Raw genomic sequence first — 27,126 nt, 5'->3', positions numbered from 1 at the left:
ATCAATGGGCCAAATGCTGCTCCTGTACTTCATGACGGAATTCCTGATGAAGGGCTTACACCCGAAACGTTGATTCTCCTGCTCCTCGGATGCTGCCTGATCTGCTGTACTTTTCCAGCAACACACTCTCCTCCCCAATCTCCAGCATCTGCAGGCCTCACTTTCTCCTATACCTTATGGCCTTGATCTCCTGCTGTGCTGTGTTCTGCACAATTGGGGAAGGCAGCGAGGTGACCAGCCGAATGCGGAGGAACTGGGCGATCGGGAACAATCTCCCGAGGAGGTGGTGACTGGGGAGAAGGACACTCCCCCCGTCCATGACAGGCCTGAGTGGTGTCGGGCTCCAAAAACCAGGCAGGAGCCGACTGACACCTGCTTCCAGTCAGAGGAGAGCTGGCTGCAGGAGACCATGCAGACCAGTCGGTGGTCATGACTCCAGATTTGGTTTGCGTAGTCAGAATACACTGCAACCCCTATTAATTTGGTTTGTTCTTGCATTTACACATGAACACACAAACAAGGAACAAAAAGGTAGGCCACTCAGCCCTTCGAGCCTGCTCCCTCATTCAATAAGTTCACAGCTGATCGGATTTTAACCTCAACTCTCCATTCCAGTGCATCCCCTGGCAATCTTAGTCATCAAGAATCTATCTCCCTCTGCCTTAAAATTATTTAAAGGGTCTTCATCCACTGTCCTTTAAGGAAAGGAATTCTAAAGACTCACAAGCCTCAATTTTTTTTCCCTAATCTTGGTTTTAAATGGATGAACCCTTATCTTTAAATTCTGATCCCACAGTTCTAGATTCTCCACAGGAGGAAACATCCTTTCCACATCCACCCAGTCAAGTTCCCTCAGGATCTTCTAGTGTTTCAATTGAGTCACCTCTGACTCTTCTAAACTCCAGAGGATACCGGCCCAGCCCCTTTAGGCAAATCACTCATTCCAGGGATTCTTCTGGTATAAGGGAAGTCCCACTGTCGAGAGGGGGAGAGAGAGAGAGAGAGAGAGACAGACAGACAGACAGACAGACAGACAGAGAGAGAGAGACACAGAGAGAGAGAGAGAGAGAGAGGAGAAGGACAGAGAGAGAGAGAGAGAGACAGACAGACAGAGAGAGAGAGAGAGACAGACAGACAGACAGAGAGAGAGAGACAGAGACAGAGAGAGAGAAGGACAGAGAGAGAGACAGAGAGAGAGAGAGAGAGAGAGAGGACAGACAGAGAGAGAGAGAGAGAGAGACAGAGAGAGACACACAAAGAGAGAGAGAGAGAAGGACAGAGAGAGAGAGAAGGACAGGGAGAGAGACAGAGAGAGAGAGAAGGACAGACAGAGAGAGAGAGAGAGGAGAGAGAGAGGAGAGAGAAGGACAGAGAGAGAGAGACAGACAGACAGAGAAGGACAGACAGAGAGAGAGAGAGAAGGACAGACAGAGAGAGAGAGAGAGAGAGGTGTTTCAACGCAAGTGTCACCACACCTCAGAAAGGTTGAAAAAAGCAGAATTTCCAAGGTAACCTCGCCAGTGCAGATTACCGTTGGCATCACTCTGCATGTCAAACCGGTCCTCCAACCAACTGAGCTAACCCAAACTCTAAAAGGAGTAAAGAGACAAGGAAATGGCCAGAAAGAGACAGAGTTTGTTTATTGGCAACATGAATTATAAAATGATCATTGTCAGAATCAAGATAGACTCTGTATCTAGGGAACTACTGGTGCAGCTCAGAGCCAGAAAACCTCAAGTTAATGTCCCAGCTGCTCCAAAGGGGTTCCCGACCAGGGTGATTAGAACATACCCAAACTCTAGTGTTTTATACCAGGCAGCATTGCTCACGGTGATGTGCACATGCTTAATCTAAAATCTGGAATATTTATTTACGAGACAAAATATCTGATTAAGCAGTGCCCTTCTTAGTATGGCTAGAAATAAACTCTCACCCAGTCTTTACTGCTAAGTGATGGATGGTTTTAACAATCAGCCTGCAGAGGCATGTTTAATAAATATGTATTTTGTCTGAGATGATGTGACTATCTAATTTCCAGAAGTTAATTATTGTCGAGAATCGAAGAATAAACTAATTGACATAAATTTTCTGTGGCCATCAGCCCAATACTGTACAAAAATCTCAACTGAGAATTTTCGCAAGGAATTTCGCCCCTGTTAAAAGAGAGAATCTCCACATTCAGGACCCCTTTTAAAGAGGGAGTCTCACCCTTGCAGACCCCTTTAAAGAGTGCGTCTCACAATCGGGGAAAGAAGAAACTCACCATTTACAAACCCTTTGAGAGAGACTGTCTCATTATTGGGGGTCCTAACGAGCACTGAGTAAAGTTAAGATCTGGCTTAATTTGACTTTGAGTACTGTTCAGTATTGCCTGTCCACAATAATAGGATGGAAACTGAACCAACAGAAATAGAACTGATTCCAAAGAGCCCAGAATTAAAGAACAATTTGCGTTCAAGAGGGCAATGAATGATTATTTGGAGAGAAATAATGTGCAAAGATGTTGGGGGAAGTTGGTCCTCGGGAATGATGCTCATTTAATGAGCAGAAATGATGGGCTGAACGGCCACATTCTGCACTGTTAACATTTCTGGGATATCAGCTGCTATTCCCGCTTTAACACACCAGCGGACTTTGGAGATGTTTCCAGCACTTGCTCCTTCGTTCTGGTGCAATATTTGTTTTTGGGGAGTGGCGCAGTTGTCAAGTCACTGGGCTAGTAACCCTATCACAGGCTAATGATCTGGGGATGTGGGTTCGAACCCTGCTGCAGCAGATGGTTAAAATTTGAATTCAATAAAAATGTGGGGAGGGGATGAAAGGAAAATGACGGACATGTAACCATTGTTGCTCATTCTACCCCTCTCAGGGAAGGAAATCTGCCATCCCTATCTGGTCTGGCCTACATGTGACTCCAGACCCTCATCAACTAGGTTAACTCTTAACTACCCCCTGGGTAATTAGGGATGGGCAATAAATCCTGATGAATGCCTGCATTCATGGACTAATTATATTAACTTTATGTTAAGGTGTGATCTTCTGAGGAAAGATTGGACAAGCTGATCCTGTATCTACTGGAGTTTAAAAAGAATGAGGTCAGCTCACTGCAAGATACAACGTCCCTAGGGAGCTTGATAGGGTGGATGCACAGAAGATAATTCCTTTGTCAGGGACACTAGAAGGAGGGGAGACAGTTCAAAAATAACAGGATATCCCATTTAAGTTGATATTGAACCCCTACATAGAACTCCTAGGTGTGAAAGCAGGCCATTCAGCCCAGTGTGTTCACACCAAGCCTCTGAAGACCATCCTAACCATCCCCGCAACCCTGCATTTCCCACAGCCAATCTATCCTAAACTGCGCATCATTGGACAGTGGGAGGAAACTGGAGCAAACCCATGTAGACACGGGGAGAAACTCCACACAGGCACTGGAGGGTGGATTCAAACCCAGGTCCCTGGTGCTGTAAGGCAGCAGCGCTAACCACTGAGCCACCGTATCTCCAAGAGTCTTTGAGAATCTCCAGGGATCAGTGGAGACAGGGTCATCGGGTATTTTTAAGTCTGGGTTAGGTTGATTCTTGAGGAGCAGTGGAGAGCAAAGAGTGTTAGGCATCAGGTAGAAAAGGGGATTACAGAGGCCTCCGTCAATTGCAAACTTCTTGAATGGTGGAGCAGGCTCGAGGGGCCGAATGGCCAACTCCTGTAGCCAATTCACTCATTTGTATGCTCTAGAAACAGACCACCTGGTCATTGTCATGTCACTGTTAATGGGATCTTGCCGTGCACCGATGACCTGAGGTTCTAAAAGCACTGTACAACTGTATGTCTACCTGCTACTGTAATTTCCTTGAATGCTGACTAATCAGCCAACAGCTCACACAGATGACTGGACTCTGAGCCAATCTGTACATCGAGACCATTCAGCCCATTGAGTCTGCTCCCCAACTGAGTGAGATCATGGCTGATCAGATAATCCTCAACTCCATTTTGCTGCCTTTTCCCCTTAACCCTTGATTCCCTTCCTGATTAAAAAGCCTTGTGTCTCAGCCTTGAATGGAAGGGTGGATTTTGTTTTACAGCAGATTGGTTTTCCATGGTCATAGACATGAAAGTCAACAGCTAAAGTCAATTGAGTTCACCTGCTTCCATCTGTGCAGTCATCGTTGAGGATGGAGTTCTTGAGTAGTGACAGAAATCTATCACTATCACAGTGCTGGATTGTGCAGTGGACAATCCTGCACAGAATACCTTTGGGGAGGACATTTGAGAGCGAGAGAGAGAGCGAGAGAGAGACAGAGACAGAGACAGAGACAGAGACAGAGACAGAGACAGAGACAGAGAGAAAGAGCGCGAGCTGGGCCCATTTCCAGCTGCTATATATGTCCAGGTGATATTCATTGAGTGCACAATTGATTTTGTTTAGAGAATTTCAAAATATCTCTGCAGTCACAAAATGTTGACATAGAAACATAGAAAACAGGGTCTGTGTCCGAGCTGTATATCTCTATGACTCTAACAGGTGAGGTACTATCCCAAACTATCAGCGTCTCCCAGTTTCCATCTGGACTACCTTTGATTGCAGAGATCATCCACCGAGGAACTTTGTTCTTACATCGGAACTAGCCTAGCGTTTATACTGATTTTTCCCCACTTTGCTTCTTCATTCACCTTTGAAATGACCAAAAGGGGCGATGGTGCTGCAGTGGTAATGGACTTGTAATTCAGTGGTTGAGCATGTGGTGCTGGAAAAGCACAACAGATTAGGCAACATCTGAGGAGCAGGCGAATCAATGTTTCGGGCTTATGCTCCTCGGATGTTGCCAGACCTGCTGTGCTTTTCCAGCACCACACTCTCGACTCTGATCTCCAGCATCTGCAGTCCTCATTTTCTCCTCGTTGTAATTCAGTGGAACAGGCTAATGGTCTGGGGCCATAATTTCAAACTCCATCATGGTGGCAGGTGGAATTTAACATTCAAATGAATGAATATAGAATATAAAAGCTAGTCTCGCTGATCGAGACTGTGGTAACTACCATCAACTGTTGTAAAAATCCATCTGGTTCATTGAGAAAGGATCAGCCATGATCCTGTTCAACAATGAAGTTGGCATGAGGGGCGAAACGGCCTACTCCTGGTTTCTGTGTTTAATATCCTTTAAAAGGAAGAAAATCTGCTGTCCCTACCCAGTCAGGTCCTACATGTGACTCCAGACCCATGGCTATGTTGGTGGCTCTCAATTGCCCTCTGCGATGGCTGAGCAGGTCACTCAGTTCAAGGGCAATGAGGAGACAGGCAAGAAATGATCTCTGTGTCAGCAATTCCCATGAATCCATTTGTTCAAAAAACACTTTGACAATTGGGTAAATCTGATTTAACAATGAATAAACATCCAAATAATTGTTGGCAATAAAACTGTAGGAATGAAACCATCTCAAACGGCTAACAAACATTCGCAACCTCTGCTTAATAGTTTTGTGTAAATAGCAATTATTTTCCATCGTGTCTCAACACCCAGGGAGTTGCACTGAGCTGACCTAACCTTCCACAGTTTCAAACCAATGGCTTTTGATTGACAATTCAACATCCTCAAACGTCGGGAGACATTTGTGCCACGTGGCTTCGTAACCAAGAATTTAATTCACCGAGAGGCAGTCAGTCAAGCTGACCCTTAACCCAGTCAATCACACAACGTTGCTTAAACAGTTCGAGTTCTTAGCAGCCTGTGACCCTGGAGATAAAGTCAAAGAAACGCCAAAGTACACTGGAGCCCAGTGAAACCGGGGACTTAAGCTCACAAATTTCCTTATGGGTTCTGCTGAAACCCTGGAGTGGGGAATAGGGTGATCATAACATTAGGGTTAGGGCTATACTCAATACAAAAGTTGTACATGGCTCCTCCATTAGACACAAATCTCAATGGTGGAATTTAAATTCAATTAATAAATCTGGAATTGACGCTAGTTTCACTGATAGTGACTATGAAATAGTTGTTGATTTTTGTAAAAATCCATTCTGCTCACTAATATACTTCAGCGATGGAAATCTGCCATCCTTATCTGGTCTGGCCCATGTGACTGCAGACCCACAGCAAAGGGATTGACTCTTAAGTGCCCTCTGGGCAATTAGGGGTGGATAATACATGCTGGTCTAGCCAATGATGCCAAATCCCATTATTTTATTTTAAAAATCAGTTGCATTTAGTGTAATTAATGAGTGTGATCAAATAGTAATTACTCCCAAAAACAATGCAATCAATGAGCTATAACCCTATAATTTAATCAGGATATTGGGTGAGGGTCTAAGCAGGGCTGGGGGTGGGGTCTCTTTGACGAGCGGTTGAGTTTCATTGGCTGAAAGGACTCTGCACACAGCGTGGTTATGTTGCAGGGCATGTGGTCCAAGGTCCAGACAATCAATTCAGAGGCACGAGTTCAAGTCCCACCTCCACTGACTACTGAACCCAGGCTCTTCAGCCTGAGGGTGGGGAATCTGTGGAACTCATTGCTGCAGAGGCCAAGTCATTGAGTGTATGTAAGACAGAGACAGGTTCTTGCTTAGTAAGGGGATCAAAGGATACATGGAAAAAAGGGGTTGAGAAATATATCAGCCATTATCGAATGGTGGAGGAGACTCAATAGGCCAAATGGCCTAATTTTGCTCCTATATCTTATGGTCTAACTGTGAGCATAAAGTCAGTTGATATAAGAAATTGGAAGTAGAAAGCTAGCATTGGGAAACAGTGACAACATAAGCACTGAATTGTTGTAAAAACCCATCTGGTTCACTAATATCCTTCAGGGAAGAAAATCTGCCATTCTTCTCTAGTATGGCCCACATGTGACTTCAGACCTCACATCAATGTGTTGTCTCCTAAATGCCGCGGAGGTAGCCTAGCAACCACTCAGCTCAATTAGGGATAGGCAAAAACATGCCGGTCTCATCAGCGTAGTTACATCCCCATGAAACAGTAGGAATGTAATGGGACTCCAAATTCATACCTACAGTGCCTGGGAGATAGCAGAATCACAAAACCTCAAACCAGAACAGGGATTCCTGCTCGTAACAATCCGGGAGTGGATTTGATGTTTTTGGTCATGGTTCTGTCGAGGGGAGCAGTCATTCTGTGAGATTCTCCCCAAACTGTCCAGAGTCTGTTCCAATCATCCACTCACGAACAATAGGCTGGTTCTCAGAAGCTGGCATATATTTACTCATGGGATGTGGGTATTGCTGGCTGGACCAGCATTTTTTGCCAATCCCTAATTGCCTCAGGAGGGCAGTTAGGAGGATCTGGAGTCACAAGTGCAGACAAGGAGCTACCATCTTAAGAGTTGAGGCTGGTCATTCATCATGAATACCCTATCATACAGAGAGCTATATCATTTGGAACTCTGCTCCTAGTCACCAGAAAGGTTGGTGACAAAGTGAAGATTTGAAAAAGTGGAGTTTAATAACTTTCTTTTGCCAGGTTAGATTATTAGAGTAAAGATGTTAAAATACAGCCACAATCCAAGTGAATAGCAAAACAGGTCCTTGGGTTTGAATGATTTTCTTCTATTCCTATTCTTAAAAGTTCTTTATCGCATGTAAAGGTATTGGCAGCCTTCCATCTCATAAGGTGGCAGTCTGAGTCCACAGTGGTCCACTGCTCAGGGTCAATGTTGTGAATTGGGAATCCCGCTATCTCTTGGCAGGCGACCTGCTGTGTTTGTGGCAGGAGACAATAGGGGACCGAGAGGATATGGGTTCATCGTGTTTGTCTGCTCTAGATCCACTTCCTGACCAACTGAGCTTCTCACTCCTACCTGTCTATTCACTTCCTCTTTGTGAACAGTCAGACTCCGAAAGTCAGTGACTGGCACCCAAGTGACACTGCTGAGGACCCTTAGCCGTGGATCAGTGGCTCTTGCATCCGAGACAGAAGGCTGGAAAGTTCATCTCCCACCCCAACCCCATTAAAAAAATCTGCAGGCTGCCACTCAGCTCACTTGGCTGTTTGGTGAAGCAGATTGAGGTCAACAGTGTGGGTTCAATTCCTATTCTGGCTGAGGTTGGCATGAAGATGATTAATATTCCTAACAAACAGCATCTAACCCTGCACGTTCTCATTACTTGCCCATCCCTAATTGCCCAGACAGCAGTTAAGAGTCAACCACATTGCTATAGGTCTGGAGTCACATATAGGCCAGACCATGTGGGGTGGGCAGATTTCCTTCCCAAAAAACGACACTGGATTATAGTCCAACAGGTTTAATTGGAAGTACTAGCTTTCAGAGCACTGCTCCATCATTAGGTAGCTGTCAACCATCTGATGAAGGAGCAGCGCTCCAAAAGCTAGTGCTTCCAAATAAACTTGTTGGACTAAATGCTGGTGCTATGTGACTTCTTAAACTTTGTCCACACCAGCACCTCCAAATCATAAAAGGGCATTAAGCAACAATGTTTAAATTCCAGCTGGTCAATGAATTCAAACTTCACCATCTATCATGGGGAGTTTTGAACTCATTCCTGCAGAACATTAGCCCAGGGTTCTGGATGACAAGCCTGGTAACATTACCACAACACCAGCACCTCCCAAATTCTCTTACTTAAGATGTGGTGACCATTAGGTTCAACTCAATGCCAACTGAATGCTAGAACAGGCTCAGAGGATCGAATGGCCTCCTTTTGTTCCTATTTTTCATATAGGTAAAGATAAAGGAAGCCTTTTCTCACTGTACATAGTGACAAAGCCTCTGGACAATGATGTCTGTCACTTAGGGAGTGCTGCACCGTTAAAGCAAAAAGTAGGAGAATCTACCAGTAAAAGGTGAAAATAGCATTTTGGTAAGGAAGCTGGGTAACAATTTGAGTTACTGCAAAAACATGCAGTTTGTTAAATAAAAGGGTTAGATAAACAGCAGCTGTGAAAATAACAGCATTGAAATTCAACTAAATTCTGATCAGGCCAAAACACATTAAATGTGAAATTTATGTTTTAAATTTCTTAGCCAAAAAAGAAGAAAGGTTTTGTTGGAGGTTGATGTTTAATTACTGTTAATAATATTTATAAATAAAATTTTGTTGCCCAGATCCTAATTTGAGCCAAATCCCACTCTTATTGTGCACTGGTCCAGACATTCCCAACCTGGTTGTCGTAAGCCCCCCTTGTCTTTATGCCCTCCCTCCATCACTTCCTCGAGCATCACAGTTTTCCGAGATCTCTGCTCTTCTCCAATTCCCCCCTCATTTTAAAATCTGTCCACCAAATTTGTAGCTGTGCTTTCAGTTCCCTAGGCTTCAGGCACTGTAGTGCCCGTCCCTATGCCTTTCCACATCTCCGCCTCACTTTCCACTGTTAAAACAACTTTAAAAACTCGACTTCTGAACAAGCTTACGATCGTATATCCTACTGACCAGAAATCAATACTTTGTCTACAAAAGCAGGTCAGAGGCTGGGAATCCTGCAGCCAGTAACTCACCTCCTATCTGCCCACCATCTACAAGGCACATGTCAGGAGTGTAATGGAATACTCCCCACTTGCCTAGATGGGTGCAGTTCCAACAGCACTCCAGAAACTTGACACTATCCAGGACTGAGCACTGAACTTGATTGGCATCACATCCACAAGCATCCACTCCCTCTACCACCAACACTCACGAGCAGCAGTGTGTACCATCTACAAGATGCACTGCAGAAACTCACCAAAGATCCTCAGACAGCACCTTCCAAACCCACGACCATTTCCATCTAGAAGCACAAGGGCAGCAGGTACATGGGAACACCCTGCACGTTCCCATCCAAGGCACTCAACATCCTGACTTGGAAATATATTGCTGTTCCTTCAGTGTTGTTGGGTCAAAATCCTGGAATTCCCTACCTCAGGGCATTGTGGGTTTATGTACAGCACATGGACTGCAGCGGTTCAAGAAGGCAGCTCACCCCCACCTTCTCAAGGGGCAACTAGGGACGGGAAATAAATACTGGTCAGCCAGCTGCACCCATGAGTAAATAAAGAAACAAAATTAACTTTTTACTTAGGTGGATTTAAAATCTTATTTAATCATCACTTCTGTGAAGAACCTTGTGATCTTTTTCTACATTAACTTTGGTTTATAAAGCAAGTTGTTTTTGATGTAAACGTAATAAAGTGTGAACATTCGATCACCAAGGCTGAGGCATGTTAATGTGAAGTGTTGATTAAAGTGAAGGAGTCCTGTGCTGTAACAGCAGGAAGATAGAGAATCACAGCCATGAAATGGTCGAGGACTGATCCAGTCAGTGATGAATAAAAAGTCAATTGAACAATGAGCTGGTGAGGTATGTGGCAGACAGAGAAAGGAGGAGGAGATGAATAGGGAGTGATAATGACTGAAAGGGAAAACCGATTGAAAAGATAGAATGAGAAAAAAGGTTTGGCTGTAGCCATGAACCCGGGGTCACAGTCTAAGGATACAGGTTAGGCCATTTAGGACTGAGATGAAGAGAAATGGCTTCACCCAGAGAGTGGGGAGCCTGGGGAATTCTCTGCCACAGAAAATGATTTGAGGTCAAAACATTGAATGTTTTGAAGAAAGAGATATACAGTAATTCTTAAGGCTAAAGGGATCAAAGGACATGGGGAGAAAGTGGGAACAGGGGACTGAATTGAGTGATCAGCCATAGTCACATAGATTGGCAGTCTCAAAGGGACGAATGGTCTACTGCCACTCCTATTTCGATGGAAAACGGAAAGCTGAGGGCTCACCTGATGGAGTATTTGTTTGAAAGGGTATGAAGGATCTGATGGGGTAGATTTTGATGTTTCCATTTATGGTGAAGCCAAGCCTCGGTGGGGTGGGGGGGGGTGGGGGTGCTGGTGTTGTGGGTGATGGGGAGAGGGAGTGTTATTGCAGACTCCATCACCCGTAAGACAGTCACTGGCAAATCCAACATGGAATTCGGGAGAACGTCTTACCCCAGAGAGTGGGGCAGGGCATAGATCATAGAGAACCTGGATAAGCAGATATGGTGATAAGATGGAGAGAAGTGGGAAGAGTGCACTTACCCCAGTCCAGAGCAGTTGAGTCTGAATGAAATGGTTTTTCTTTGTAATTGCTACATTGGAGAGATCAGCTTGGTACTGAGGGTGAGTCACAAGAGTACAGTCGAGATGGGGGTGCATAACTATGATTAATTGGGGAGGTAGTGATGGAGTGATGATATCACTGGCCTATTAAACCAGAGATCCAGACTAATGCAGTTGGGATGGATTCAAATCCCCCACCGCAGATAATAGAATTGAAATTCAATTTACTAAGATCTGAAACTTAAAACTAAAAGTGATGGTGACCATGAATCCATAAAACCAAGACAGAACGCTGGAGAAGCCCAGCAGATGTGACAGATGAGAGACACAGAATGAATATTTCAGGTCCAGTGACCCTCCTTCAGAAAGGAATGGCAGGAATCTCCAAGCCAAGGGCTAATTCCAGCTCCTGGAAACACCATAGTCAGGGAGCTCAGAATTAAGGATGGAGGCAGGTGGGGTCAGGTGGCCTTCAGCCACCTCCCCTTGCTCCTGATGGGGGTAAATGGCAACCCAGCAGACAGATCAACCCAGTTACCCTGGAAATGAGCTACATTACTTGCCTGATCCAAGGACAACAGTTGACCGGGCCTGTGGTGAGTGGAGTCTTCCACGGCTGGTAACTAACCACGCATCTCAGGGCCTTCATTGTTGGTCAGTCAAGAAGCAACATCATGCCCAGCACTCTCACCAACTTTCACAGATAGACCACAGAAAGCATTTTATCCAATGCATCATGGCTTGGTATGGCAATTGCTCTGCCCCGGACTATAAGCAACTGTAGAAAGTTGTGATCACAGCCCAGTCTATCACACAAGCCAACCTTCCATCAAGCGACTCCCTCTACACTTCTCGCTGCCTTGGAAAGCCAGCCAACATCAAAGACCCCTCCCACCCCAGTTATAATCTCTTCCATCAGGCCAAAGATACAAACGCTTAAACACACATACCAAAAAAGTTCGAGAACAGCTTCTTCCCCACTGTTAATAGACTGCTGAGTGGACCTCTTAAATTTCAGATCTAATGTTGATCTTGCTCTCTGTGTACCTTCTCTGCAGCCATAACATTGTATTCCTCACTCTGTTCTATTACTCTAACGCACTTTGTATGGTACGATCTGCCTGTACTGCACACAAAAGAAAAAACTTTTCACTGTACCAAAGCTTAACAATAAAACAAATCATTGCGGAGGTGGTGAGAAGGGGGCAAGAATCTCTTCAGGGCTAACTCACCCAATCGTTTGCCCTCCTCGCAAAAAGGCACACTTCCAAGTTTCAAGAGCACATTTCAGAAGGCACAAAGGAGAGTCTGGAAGCTGTTAACTGTGTGGGGAGACATGAACGAAAGCAGTTTCTCAAAGTCAAAACTAATGTAAACATTTTTAATGGAAGCTATGAGCCCATCATCACCAGCCACAGTCTGTCCAGAGTGACAGACTCAAAATAACTCAGTGAAGGAACTCAGTCTTTATGAGTTATTTATATTCAATGGTTTAATTTAACATTTTGTTTGTCACTTAGCTCGAATATTATTTCTAAATGACTTATATCAGTATCGATCAGAGCCGGAATCAATCAGGGTCAAACGAAGGGGCAGATGAGTTAGATTAAGAATAGAAGTTCAGCAATTAAAAGGACAGGCTAAGTACACTGCTGAAGAGAAGGACAAATAAGCACTGGCATCAGAAACTAAAGCCCTGGCAACAAGTGAAGTCAAAATGGAGGGTCAAAGCAGAAGCAGATGAACAAGCAGACAGGAGGACAGCATTGAGATATGGACAGAGGGAGGATGCCAGACAATGCCGACTCAGTGGCTCCACAAAGACGCTGGTCACAATAAACAGAGGAGCAATGTTTTTTTATTCTTTCATAAGACAGGGGGGCCATATAGAAACATAAAAAAAGGAGCAGGAGTAGGAAAGTCAATGTTTCAGGCATAAGCCCTTCATCAGGAATGCGATACCTGAAACGTTGATTCTCCTGGTCCTCGGGTGCTGCCTGACCTGCTGTGCTTTTCCAGCACCACACCTTTTGATGCTGACTCTCCAGCGACTGAAGTCGTCACTTTCTCACAGGAGCAGGAGTAGGTCATTCAGCTGTCAGAGCCTGTTCTGCCATTTGATATGATCATGGCTGACCATCCAACTCAGTCCCCGTTCCCTCTTTCTCTCCAGACCCTTTGATCTCTTTAGCAAAGACCAGCATTTGTCTCTTCCCTAATTTCCCTGAATTGTGTGGCTTGCATTTTTAATTCATCCATGGGATAAGGATATTGTGACTTCAGCCAGCATTTATTGCTCATTCCCAATTGCCTTGGAGAAGGTGCACTGTAGCAGTTCAAGGTGGTGGCTCAGTCTGTAGGAAAACCCACAGTGCTGTTAGAGAGGAGGTCCCAGTGATTAAGTGGGCTGCTTTGTCCTGGATGCCATCAAGCTTCTTGTGGGTTGTTAGAACTGTAACCATCCAGGCAAGTGGGGACTATTCCATCACACTCTCAACTTGTGGCTTGTAGATGTAGACAAGTTTTGGGGTCAGGAGGGGAGTTACTTGCTGCAGTATTCATAACCTCTGACCTGCTCTTGTAGTCTGTGTTTATATAGCTAGTTCAGTTCAGTTTCTGGTCAATGACAATGCTCGCTTGTTGATCGTGAGAGCTTCAGTGATGTTATCATTGAATGTCAAAGGGTGATGTTTAGTCATTGCCTCAGATCTATGATTGCAAATGTTACTTGCCTTTGGTCAGCCCAACCCTCAATATTGTCCAGGTCTTGCTGCATCAGGACATGTACTATTTCAGTACCTGAGGAGTTGTGAATATTGCTGATCATTGTGCAACCATTGGCAAACATCCCAACCACTGCCCATACGAAGGAGAGAAGGTCATTAATGAAGCAGTTGAAAATGATGGGTCTAGGACATTACCCTGAGGAACTCCTGCAGAGATATCCTGGAGCTGTATTGATTGACCTCAAACAACCACAACCATCTTCCAATGTGCCAGTTATGACTCCAACCCAATTCCCCTTAACTCCAATTTGCTAGGGGTCTTTGATTCAGTCTTTCCAGATTGGGTCTATGGAAGGTGATGAGGGAACTATCAAAGGGAAAAATGTAGTAGACCTCTTCCTCACCAATCTGCTGCCAGTTGATGCTTTCTGTCCATAATTGTATCAGTAAAAGTGAGGACCGCACAGTCCTATGGAAACAAAGTCCCATCTTCACATTGAGACTACCCTCCATTTCAGATGGTAGTTTCGAGCCAATGGCATCACTGTGGGTCTAAAGGAAACCAGTAAGCCAAATGGGTTTTCATGATAGTTGTCATGGTTACCATTGCTTAACATAAGCTCTGGATTCCAGATTCTTAATTAAATATTGCTATCATAGGACTTGAACCCATTATGATAGGGCATTCGTCTCTGGATTACTCATCACTGCCATAACATTGCCATGTATGCCCTTTGCAGTCCTGTGTGATGTGGGCTTTGTAACGTTGCTACAATGATAAACTCTGAGCTAATAGAGCAATATAACACCTCGTGCAGGGGATCATGGTCCTGAAGAGATAACACTGAGTCCATCCGAACAGAGTTCTGACATTTGCCTCAGCTCCACTGGTTTAGGATGGGAGCAGCAGCAGGATCTGTATCATGGACATCCCACACCTGATGACTTGTTTGTGGTAGGCCGACCTTAATTTCAAAGGAAATGGAGTATAAAAGTAGGGAGGTTGTGCTAAAGCTAGATAAGGCAGTAGTCAGAGCACAGCTGGAACACGGTGAATGGTTTTGGGCCCTTTGTCTAATGGGAGGTATACTAGCGTTACAGGCAGTCCAGAGATAGTTCGCTAGACCGATCCTGGGTATGAAGAGATTGTCTTATGAGGAAAGGCTAAGTAGACTGGTCCGGTACACACTGGCACATAAAAGAATGAGATGTGACCTTATTGAAACCTAAGATTCTCGAAGAACATGACAGGGTAGATGTGGAGAGGGTAGATGTGGTGGATATTTCCCCTTGTGGGAGATTCTAGGACTGAGGGCACCATCTCAGAAAAAGGGGTCACTCACTTGAGACAGAGATGAGGAGGAATTTCTTCTCTCAGAGGAGAGTGAATCTGTGGAATTCTTTACCACAGAGGGCCATCGTGGTTGGCTCATTGAGTATATTCAAGGCTGAGACAGACAGATTTTTAATCAGTGAGGGAACCAATGGTTCTAGGGAGAAAGCAAGAGCATGGAGTTGAGGATTATCAGATCAACCACAATCTCAGTGAATGGGGGCCAAATGGCCAACTTTGCTACTACATCCTCCAACCTTATGGCAGGAGGTTGCCGATTTGAAAGTAACCACATTGTGTGATTGCTGCCAACTCAACCATCCAGCCTGGCAAGAATGGAGACACCACAAATCGCCCCCACGTGGTCCAATGGAAAGTGGGGAATAAAGGGGGAAAAATGGAGGGAAGCAAGAAGAAGGTGATTCTCAGATGGGACAATGACATCCATGTCAAAAAAAAAGCAGGACTGAAAAGGAAGAAATCCATTGCCTTTTTGAGAAATGTCCATTTCATTGCAACACAACTATTCACTCAACAGATGTTCCTTTATGCGGTGCAGATGGTTCCTGTACATTTTGATCAACATACAACACACTGCCAAGAACTGACGCGTTTGATTCAGGATTACACACGGGGTGGGAATATCTGCACTTTCAGTAAATGTTAAGAACGGGGAAGAATAATTGGCTCTGAGCTTTAATTGCCTCCAGCTCAGCATTCCTGTTTGATCAACAATGCTGCACAGCAGCCTGAACTGATCATGGAATTCACAAAATATTTCCCTCGTGGTCCTTTACGAGATGAGAACCAAGTGATAGTCTGAATCATCCAGTCAGCTAGCACAGTGAGCAGGCCATTCTGCATGGTGTCACTCTTTAAAAGAGTTATCTAATTCATACCATCCATCCACTGACCCCCACCCTGCCCTTGCTCCTTACCCTTGCAAACATTTCCGTTTCAGATCTAACTATGAGGTCAGTCTCCACAAGTCAATTCTGTAAATTCATACTAGCAGGCCTAATTCAGGTGTTATTTTACTTATTCATTCACAGGATTGCTGGTTAGACCAGCATTTGCTGAACATTCCTAATTGCGTCTTGCTCAGCCGTTTCAGAGGGCAGCTAAGAAACAATCACATGTACGCCAGACCAGGTAAGGGGAGCAGATCTCCCTCCCTAAAGGGTATTCAAAAGGTGAAGTCGCCATAGTCTGACCCTCTCGAAGAGGGGGCACTGGGAGTGGTTTTTAATCTTGCAACTATGAGAACAAATGCAAAAATGTCAAATTATCAGTTTAGATATTGTCTAAATCAACCTGCTCAGAGATTTTATTACTCAACTCTAGAGCAGACAGGACTTTAAGCCAGGCCTCTCTAGCTCAGAGGTAGGGACACTACCACTGCACCACAAGAGCCCCTAAACCAGCTGTCCAACAAACTGACCCCCTAATGGGTAATAGTGAGCCAGACAATTGACAATGGCTGTGCGGTCACCATTAGGCTAACTTTCTATTGAATTTAAATTACTCCACCTGCCATGGTGGGATTTGAACCCATGTTCCCCACACAATACCTTGAGCTTCTAGATAACTGGGCTAATGATATTATCACTTCACCAGTACCTCCCCTATCCAAGGTGCTTAAAGGAGTGGATAGGGTAGGGAAGGAGAATCTTACATCTTCTCATGGGGTAGGGGTTTGGGGTCAGGCTGAGAGCAGAGACCAGAACAAGGGGCTCAGAGAAGATTAACACCTTCACCTGACTGCACCCACTCTGTCCATTCAAATGTCCAATCACTGACACATTCTCAAAGTAAACTCCCTGAGGACATATAATCGAGAGCTGGAGTGAAAACTGTTCTTATGGGAATGTGAAAAATCATTGATCACTGAAGGTAGCCATTCTGACTGGAAGGGACAGGAGCAGAAGGAGGCCATTTGGCCCATTGAGACTGCTCTGCCATTCAGTGAGACCATAGCTGATCTGAGAATCCTCAACTCCCATGCTCCTGCCTTCTTCCCATAACCTGTAATTGATTAAAAATCTGTCTGTCTCAACCTTCAATATACTGAATGACCCAGCCTCGATCACCATTCATGGCTGATCTGATAATCTTCATCTCCACCATTCATGGCTGATCTGATAATCTTCATCTCCACTATCCTGCCTTTGCCCCATTACCCTTGATTCCCCGACTGATTAAAAATCTCTCTCTCTGAGCCTTGAGTGTACGGAATGACCCAGCCTCTGTGGTAAAGAGTTCCACAGATTCACTCCCCTCAAAGAAGAAATTCCTCCTCAACTCTGTCTTAAACGGGTGACCCCTCATTCTGAGATGATACCCTCTGGTCCTGGACTCTCCCACAGAGGAAACAACCTCTCCACATCTCCCCCTGTCAAGTCTGCTAAGAATCTTGTAAGTTCCAAAAAGGTCACCTCTCATTTTTCTATATTCCAACATGTACAGGCCCGATCTACTCAACCTCCCTTCACAAGAACAGTCCCTCCATACAGAGTATCAACTTAGTCTACTTTCTATGGACTGCCTGTATCAGCAGTATATCTTTCTTTAGATAAAAAGGGGACAAAATCTATTCACAGTACTCCTGCTGGTTTGACTAGTGACTGGTAGTTTTAGCAAAATCTCCATACTTATATACTCCATTCCCTTTGAAATAAAGGCCAACTTTGCAGTCACCTTCCCTATTACTTGCTGAGCTGAAGAGTGTGCTGCTGGAAAAGCACAGCAGGTCAGGCAGCATCCGAGGAGCAGGTGTGTCAATGTTTCGGGCATAAGCCCTTCATCAAGAATGTGGGGGTGGGGAAGGGGGCTGGGTAATAAATAGGAAGGTGGGAGTAGAAAGGCGATAGGTAGATGCAAGTCGGAGTGATGGTGATCGGTTGGAGAGGAGGATGGAGTGGATAGATGGGAAGGAAGATGGACAGGTAGGATAGTGCTGATTTGGAGGGTTGGATCTGGGATGAGGTGGGGGAAAAGGGGATGTGGAAACGGGTGAAGTCGATGTTGATGCCGTGTGGGTGGAGAGTCTCAAGGCAGAAGATGAGACGTTCTTCCTCCAGGCGTCAGGTGGCTTGGAGTTTGAACTGGGAAGCCCGTCGTATCCATGTCCACTCTTAGAAAGCACTATGTAATCAGGTCCATTCATTCTTCATCTTCTCCATTTCCTGTTTTCCCTTCATCCCTTTTTTTTTGGGAGTGTGGGGTGGAATTTATTTGAGTTCCTTTTGAAAGTTCCTCTTGAATCTGCTTCCACTGCCTTTCCAGCCATCCTCTGGGTCAAGTACATGCCTGTTCCTTTTGGCTCAAATCTCATCATTCTACCCACCACCCCACACCATCCCATCCCACCTGGAACCATTTTCTCCCGATCCACTCGATTGAAGTGCTTCATGACTTCAAACATCTCTATTAAATCTCCCCCGTAGCCTTCTCTTCTCTGAGGAGAAATCTCATCTTCTTAAATCCCCATTCCCTGGCTCTCTCCTGCTCCAACCCCCACAAAACATGTTTGCTTCTTATGTATTTACCCAATTCACCCATTACTATGGAGTCTATTTAAGATGGAGATAGATAGGCTCTTGATTATGATAATGGGGAGAAAGCCAGAGAATGGGGTGGAAAGACCTATCAGCCATGATTGAATGGCTGAGTAGACTCGATAGGCTGAATGGCCTAATTTCTGTTCCTATGTCTTGTGGAATCTGCCTCCATTGACTTTGCAGGCCACATATTCAAGGAGCTTTCTTACTTGAAGCGACAGGGGAAGAAGTTTTGCGCAAACCATGCACAATGAGGCAATCCTCAATGATCTTGGGCCCTTACAGATTGTGAGGGGGGACTCTAAACACAAGGCTGGTCCTCCTTGCAATGTTGAAAGTTAAGGCATGGCCTAATCGACAATTTTATAACACTGGGAGTAATTGATTGGTAGATAGAGAATCTTTCCCACGTTGAGGGGTATTTCTGAGGCTAGACCACAAAGCCTTAACGTAATTGTCAGGCTTTCTTCAGTGCCACTGCGTCAAAATTCTGGAATTCCCTCTCTAATTGCAGTATCAGTCAATCTACAGCACATGGACTGCAGTGGTTGAAGGAGGCAGCTCACACCCACCTTCTCAAGGGGTGACTAGGGACAAGCAACAAATGCTGGCCCAGCCAACAATGCCCACAAAAGAAAAAGCCATTCGGAAGAGGAGTTCAGGAGCTGTTTCTTCACACAAAGGGTGGCAGGAATGTGGAATACCTCTCCACAGGAGACTCGCAGCCTGATTCATCATTTCAAATGTTGGGTGGCATGGTGGCTCAGTGGTTAGCACTGCTGCCTCACAGCACCAGGGAACCAGGTTCGATTCCTACCTCGGGTGACTGTGTGAAGTTTGCACATTCTCCCCCTGCCCGCGTGGGTTTCCCCCGGGTGCTCCAGTTTCCTCCCACAATCCAAAGATGTGCAGGTCAGGTAAATTGCTAAATTGCCCATAGTGTTAGGTGCACTAGTCAGGGGTAGATATAGGCGAGGGGAAATCGGCCTAGGTAGGTTACTCTTTGGAGGGTCAGTATGGACTTGTTGCCCTGGAGGGCCTGTTTCCATATTGTAGGGAATCGAATCTAATCTAAATTTAACATCCTAAGCTTCCCCTCACTCAGTAAAGGGAGGTGAAGTCATAGGGCAGCCTTTGTCTGAGTGGTTGGGTAGACACAGGGGCTGAACAGCCTCCTTCTGCTGTTCCTGGAGGTGGGACAGCCCTGGGGGTGGGGGTGGGGAGGGGGTGGGGGTGAAAATGTGATCCACTTGGAATCCTCAAATGAGGGAGAGGAGAGTGACGGGGGGTTGGGGAACCCATTGGCATATCTAAGACTTGACAGAACAGGAATCAAAGGGAACTAAAGGGAGGAGGGGGGGAGATCACCTTCAAACAGTTCTCTGACATATCTCCATTTATCCCCAACACCTCACTGCAGTCATCAATGCTTTTAAATTGAATCCAAGTACCAGGTTCACAGCTCAGAATCTCACTTGAAAGCTTTTAACCAGCAGGGAACATTGCAAGGGAAGCAGAAAGGAAACAACATCGTCACAAAAAAAATTAAACTCATGACTGCCAGGAGAATTCTACCTTTATTCATTCATGGGACATGAATGTCACTGGCTTAGGCCAGCAATTAATACCCCATTCTAATTGCCCAGGGGGCAGTTAAGTGTCAACCACATTGCTGTGGGTCTGGAGTTACATGTAGGCCAGACTGGGTAAGGGTTCCTTACCCAAAAAGGGGATATTAATGAACCAGATGGGTTTTTAATGACAGTCATTATTAGATTCTTAATTCCAGTTTTTTTTAAAAAATCAAATTAAAATTCCACCATCTACAATTGCAAGATTTTAACCCAGGTGCCCAGCACAATAGCAGGGTCTCTGGATTAATAATCCAGCAAATAATCCCACTAGGCCATCAACTCCCCTTTATATTGTTAGCAACAGACTGATCGAGAATGCTCAGGGTGTACAAAAGCAGGAGACTCTCTCCCAGTTCGCAGTCCAGCCTCAAGGCTGGAGCTCAGCTGAGTCGAACCATTTCCCCTTTCCACTTGCATTTCAAACATTCAGTAATCCAGAAATCTCACAAACCTTGTGCCCTTGTCACTCATTATTCAGCTGCCTTTCCAGTTTCGTGGACAGATTGCCCGGAATTTCAGATCAGAGCCGAGCCCTCGGAGACTACAACGGAGATTTAATTCAGACAGCCCCTGCTTCTTGCTGTCTCTCTATCGCCTTGAATCACGTCCACTCCCACTTCGACACAAATTCCTTTTCTTTCCGACGGGCACACACCCCTCCCTTATCTGATAATTAAACAGATAAATTTCTTTCGTGGAGGAGGTTTAACCCCAAATCCTTATTGCTCTGTTTCACTGTCATTCCCGGCGGCACATTAGAGGGACAGACACACATGCACACAGTCAGAGTACCAACTCCTCACTCACACACACACACACACAAACACAAACACAGACATCTCCACGCCTCAGTCTGCTTAAAGCTGAACAACCATCATACAGACTGGACAGAAAAAGAGTATGGTTTTGACAGCGTCCCGAATTAATGAGCCCATCCCAGATTTGGTGTTTCGAGGCTGGGGAAAGGAGAGTGTTTTATAGATTTACACAGAGCAGTTCAGTACTGGACAGACAACGAGACAGAATAGAGGAGCAGTCACCATGATACTAGGTAAATACAAGGGACAGACAAGGAACCATTCCCTAATATGGATGGAGATCAATGAAGGGAACAGACAGACATATCTATAGGAATGGTAACATAGTGATGGTTTTAAGGACCAGTAAATGTATAAACACGAGCTCAAAATCCCATTAGTGATTGTGCAATTCAACACATTTATAATTGAAAACTACTGTAAACAGGAAACAGCTGGATTGTAGCAAATCTGGAATTGAAAGCTAGTCTCAGTGATGATGATCATGACTTATCATCACTTGTTGTAAAAACCCCATCTAGCTCACTGATGCTCTTTAAAGAAGGAATTCTGCCCTGCTGACCTGGTCTGGATTTACATGTGACCCCACACCCACAGCAATATGGGATCTCTGAAACGGCCGAGGACACTTCTCAGTTAGGAATGGGCAACAAATGCTGGCCCTCACCAGTGAAGCCCTGACAGAATGAAGGGGAAGGAGTTACTTTCATACACACATTCACAATGATACATGTCAACGCGATACATTCACAATGATACATGTCAATTGGAAAGGTGAAGTGGTTCTGCAATTGAAATATTAATCTTTGACTAATCAATTCAAGATTGTGATTTTGGAAGAGATCACTCGGACAATTGGAAATCAATTATTGAAAAAGAAAGTTGAGGTAAATAGGTGGGTAAATGACCATGAAGCTGTTAAAAGGAAAGATTTAGAATTAGACAGGGAGTCTGCCAAAATCCATTACTTGACCATTAACAGGTCTACAGAATCATTCAGTTGAATTAACTGAGGGAAACTCACCATCACCTTCTCACAAGAACCTAATAAACAGGAGCAGGAGTAGGCCATTCAGTCCATTCACCTTGCTATACCATCAAATAGATTATCTGCCTTAACCTCATTTTCCCGCACTATTCCCATATTCCTTGACGCCAAGCACTTATCAATCTCTGCTTTGAGCTTGCTCAAAGAACTGAGCTTCCACACATGTCTGGGGTAGAGAATTTAAAACATTCACCTCCCTGAGTGGAGACAACTCTCCACATCTCAGCTTTGACTGGCCTGCCTCTCATTCTTACAGAACTATCCTTGTGTTACACTTACCAGGCAGGGGAAACATGCTGTCCAAGTCAACCCAGTCATAGAGTCATACAGCAAGGAAACAGACACTTTGGGCTAACCCATCCATGCTGACCAGATATCCTAAATTAATCTAATCTCACTTGCCCATATTCCCCCAAACCCTTCCTATTCATGAAGCCATCCAGACACCTTGTAAATGTTGTAATTGTACCAGCCTCCACCACTTCCTCTGGCAGCTCGTTCCATGCATGCACCACCATCTGTGTGAAAAAGTTACCCCTTGGGTCCTTTTTAAATCTTTCCCCTCTCGCCTTAAACCCATCCTGTCTAGTTTTGGACTTTTCCACCTTTGGCTGTCTACCCTATCAATGCCCCTCATGATTTTATAAACCTCTATAAGGTCACCCCTCAGCCTTCGATGCTCCAGGGAAAACAGCCCTAGCCTATTCAGCCTCTCCTGTAGCTCAAACCCTCCAACCCCGGTATCATTTTGTTAAATTTTTTCTGCACCCTCTCATGTTTAACATGTTGAGAGTGATGCGATGGCCTAGTGGTATTATCACTGGACTATTAATCCAGAGGACCCAGATCAAATTCCACCATGGCAGATGGTGGAATTTGAATTCAACAAAAAAGCTGGGATTAAGAGTCTAATGACAACTATGAATCGATTGCTGGGAAAACCCCATCTGGTCCAGTAATATCCTTCAGGGAAGGAAACTGCCACCCTCACCTGGTCTGGCCTACATGTGACTCTAGGCCCACAGCCATGTGGTTGACTCTTAACTGCCCCCTGGGCAATAAATGCTGGCCCAGCCAGTGATGCCCTCAACCCATGAATGATCTTTTAAAAATTCCTTCCGAGAGAAGGTTGACCAGAACTGCATGCAATATTTCAAAAGAAAAGATCCAGGAGCAGGAGGAGGCCATTCAGCCCCTTCAGCCTGCTCTGCCATTTAATACAATCATGGCGGATCTCAGCGTCAACTCCACTTTCCTGTCTGCTGTCTTTACAATTCAACCTGTCAGTGGTTTAAAAATCCATCCATCTCCTCCTTAAATTTATTCACCGTCCCAGCATCCACCACAGATTCATGATCCTTTGTGAGGAGTAATTCCTCCCTGTCCCTGCTTTTAATCTGTCAAACCTTCTCATTAAAACTATGATTGCCCCGCAAAAGGCAATATCTTTTCTGCATCCCCTTTGTCAAATCCCTTTAGCATCTTATCACCATAATTGGAGTTGAGAAGAATGAGAGGGGATCAAGTGAGTATTGGCCTTAAATGTTCAGCCTCTGTTTATAAGACAAACCTCTCAATTTTGGTCACACCCTGTAACAAAATTGTAGGTTTTAATGAGAACATCTTGCATTCTTTGAATCCTTTGACTCTACACTTCAATGCTGAAGTGTGTTGGGTTAATACTTCAGCTTGTTCACTTGTTTGTTCACTTCAGCTTTTTCATTTGTTCTCTGTGATTAAACTATTGGTGAAACCTGTTCAAGACTCCTTGATGTGATATCTATTATTGTCATTGAGGATTCTTCTTTGGAAGGTAGGGAGGTAAATATTTGAAGTGTCCCTTCAAACTCAGCTCAACATCTGATGTGTGACTTGAATTTTTCATAATGGACTCAGTGCACAGGATAGGTACACAGTAAATGCAACCCAGCCAACAATCAGCATCGCTGACTGGCCCAGCATTTATTGCCAGTCCATAGATGCCCTTTGAGACGATGGGGGTGAGCTGCCTTCTTGAACGGCTGCATGTGTTGTTGGTAGACCCACAGCGTTACAAGAAACCTCAAGGGGTTTGACCCAGTGACACTGAAGGAACTGTGATATATTTCCAGGTCAGGATGAGGAGTGCTTAAAAATGTGTTGCTGGAAAAGTGCAGCAGGTCAGGCAGCATCAAAGGAGAAGGAGAATCGACGTTTCGGGCATAAGCCCTTCTTCAGGAATCCGTAACATCCCGAAACGTCGATTCTCCTTCTCCTTTGTTGCTGCCTGACCTGCTGCGCTTTTCCAGCAATACATTTTTAAGCTCTGATCCCCAGCATCTGCAGTCCTCACTTTCTCCAGGATGAGGAGTGGCTTGGAGGTGGTCCTCACGTATCTTCGTCCCTCTAGATGGTGGTCATGTGTTTTAAAAGTGCTGTCTTCGGAGCCTTGTGCATCTCAGGGGTGCGTCCTGTGGATCGTACACTCTGCTGCCATCAGTGCTGGAGGGATTGGATGCCTATGGATGTGGTACCAATCAAATGGATTACTTTTCACCAGACGGTGTTAAGCTTCTTGAGTGTTGTTGGAGCTGCACCCATCCAGGCAAATGGGGAGTGTTCCATCACACTCCTGACTTGGGCCTTGTAGATGGTGGGACAGGCTTTGGGGAGTCAGGAGGTGAGTTATTTGCTGCAGGATTCCCAGCATCTGACCTGGTCTTGTGCATAGTATTTATGTGGCGAGAGGTGTTCAGTAGTGATCAATGGTCTGTTACACTTGGCACTGGTGAGATCATGTGGAGTAATACGTACAGTCTTGGTCATCTTATTGAAGGAAGGGCAAAATATCCATTGGAAGCAGTAAACCCCAGGGAAGGTTTACCAGAACAAAACCTGGAATAAAAAACCTGGAATAGACAGGATGTCTTATGAGCAAACATTGGACACTGAGGACTTGTATTCACGGGAGTTTAGAGAATGAGAAACAACTTGATTGAAATATATAAGATCCTGAGGGCACTTAACAGAATGGACATGAAAAAGATGCATCCTCTTGTGGGAGAATCTAGCCCTTAGGGTTACTGTTTAAATATTAAGGGGTCACCCATTAAGTCAGGGATGAGGAGCGATCCTTTTCTCAAAGAGTTAGGGGTCTTTGGAACGCCCCTCCCCAGCAGGTAGTGGAAGTAGTGTCTAAATATTTTGAAAGGAGAGATGGATAGATTCTTGACAAGCAAGGGGATGAAAGGTTACTGGGAGCGGGCAGGAATGTGGAATTGAGGGTGCAATCAGATCAGCCGTTATCTCATTATTGTGAAACAGGCTTGAGGGGCCAAATGGCCTACTCCAGCTCCTAACCCGAATGTTCACGTTTACCTAAGATGGGAGCTCAACTACCTTGTTGAATTCAATGGAGCCAGTGGGACATAGAGTCACGGAGGTCAACAGGTCAGAGAGAGTCCATTTGGTGTGCGCTGGTCAAAAACAACCACCTAACTATTCTAACCTAACTTCCCAGCACTTGGTTCACAGCCTTGTCAGATTGAGTCAGTCCAACTGGATTGGATTGGATTAGAAAAGAAATTAACACGGCTGGTGTACTGACAAAATGTGTGTGGGGTAGGATTAGCTCAGTTGGCTGGATGGCTGGCTTCTGATGCAGACAACATCACAAAGGACTTTCCTTTCCAAGCTCTCCCCTCGCCAGAGGTGTGGTGACCCTCAGGTTAAACCACCACCAGTCATCTCTCTCTCTCTCATGAGAGAGCATGGTCAGATTAAGGCAACTTCACTTTATTTTTACAAATATCTCTCTATTAAATATCTCAAGAATGATGGACAAGGGAAGATTGATTGGACTGGGCAAGTATCCACTGGAAGAAAGTGAGGACTGCAGCTATTGGAGATCAGAGTTGCAAGTACAGTGCTAGAAAAGCACAGCAGGTCACGAACTCCTGATCGACTCTCCTGCTCCTCAGATGCTGCCTGACCGGCTGTGCTTTTCCAGCACCACACTTTTCAACATGTATCCACTGGAGTTTAGAAGGACGAGAGGGGTATAATGATTGAAATGTATAAAAATCGAACATGTTGTGAAACTGGAAACGGTGCGGAAAAGATTAACAAGGATGTTGCCGGGGTTAGAGGGTTTGAGCTAAGAAAGAGGCTGAATAGGCAGGGGCTTTTTTTCCCTGGAGTGTCAGAGGCTGAGGGGTGACCTTATAGAGGTTTATAAAATCATGAGGGGCATCGAATGGGTAACTAGGCAAGGTCTTTTCCCTGGGGTGGGGGAATAACCAGAGGGTATAGGTTTAAGGTAAGAGGGGAAAGATTTAAAAGGGACCTAAGGGGTAATTTTTTCACGCACAGGATGGTGTGTGTGAGGATGAGCTGTCAGAGGAAGTGGTAGAAGCTGGTACAATTATAACATTTAAAAGGCATCTGGATGGGCACATGAATAGGAAGAGTTTGGAGGGATATGGGCAAGTGCTGGCAAATGGGACTAGATTAATTAAGAAGATCTGGTGGGCATGGGTGAGTTGGACTGGAGGGTCTGTTTCCGTGTTGTACATCTCTATGTCTCTATGACTAGACAGGCTAGATGTCGGGAGGATGTTCCTGGTGAACAGGGCAGAACCAGAGGACACAGACTATAGGGTATAGGGTAGACCTTTTTGGGACTGAGATGAGGAAAGAATTTTTCACCCGGAGTTGCCGAACCTGTGAAATATCCAGAAGCTAAAGGCATCAAGGGGTTTGAGGATGGAATGGGAATATGGCAGTGGAGATAGTGGATCAGACACGAACATGTTGAAAGGCAGAGCAGTTTCAATGGCCTGGATGGCTACTCCTGCTCCCATTTCCTATGCTTCTGGTTTGAACCTGGTCAAGACCAGAACAGACTGGAATGGGAACCAAAGTTTTGATAAGTGCAGTGAGAGTCTGAGCCAGAGTGTATGATAGTAGTCAAGTCT

The 27,126-nt window shown here is 45.0% G+C and overlaps 1 protein-coding gene across 2 annotated transcripts in view; it reads right to left on the bottom strand.

Annotated features, from left to right (window-relative positions):
* arrb1 (arrestin, beta 1) overlaps positions 1–21,190 on the bottom strand; it is a 134,744-nt gene extending 113,554 nt beyond the window's left edge. Inside the window, exon 1 of one of the 2 annotated variants that reach the window (XM_072576776.1) lies at positions 20,757–21,190. In XM_072576776.1, the coding sequence (XP_072432877.1) occupies positions 20,757–20,776 (20 nt within the window). In that variant the 5' untranslated portion in view covers positions 20,777–21,190. The remainder of the gene's footprint in view (positions 1–20,756) is intronic. The other variant, XM_072576777.1, reaches the window with a different exon arrangement.
* Between the last annotated feature and the right edge of the window lie 5,936 nt (positions 21,191–27,126).

The sequence above is a fragment of the Chiloscyllium punctatum genome, chromosome 9 (assembly GCF_047496795.1).
Source record: "Chiloscyllium punctatum isolate Juve2018m chromosome 9, sChiPun1.3, whole genome shotgun sequence".
NCBI lineage: Eukaryota > Metazoa > Chordata > Chondrichthyes > Orectolobiformes > Hemiscylliidae > Chiloscyllium > Chiloscyllium punctatum.
This window is presented reverse-complemented; position numbering and strand designations above follow the sequence as displayed.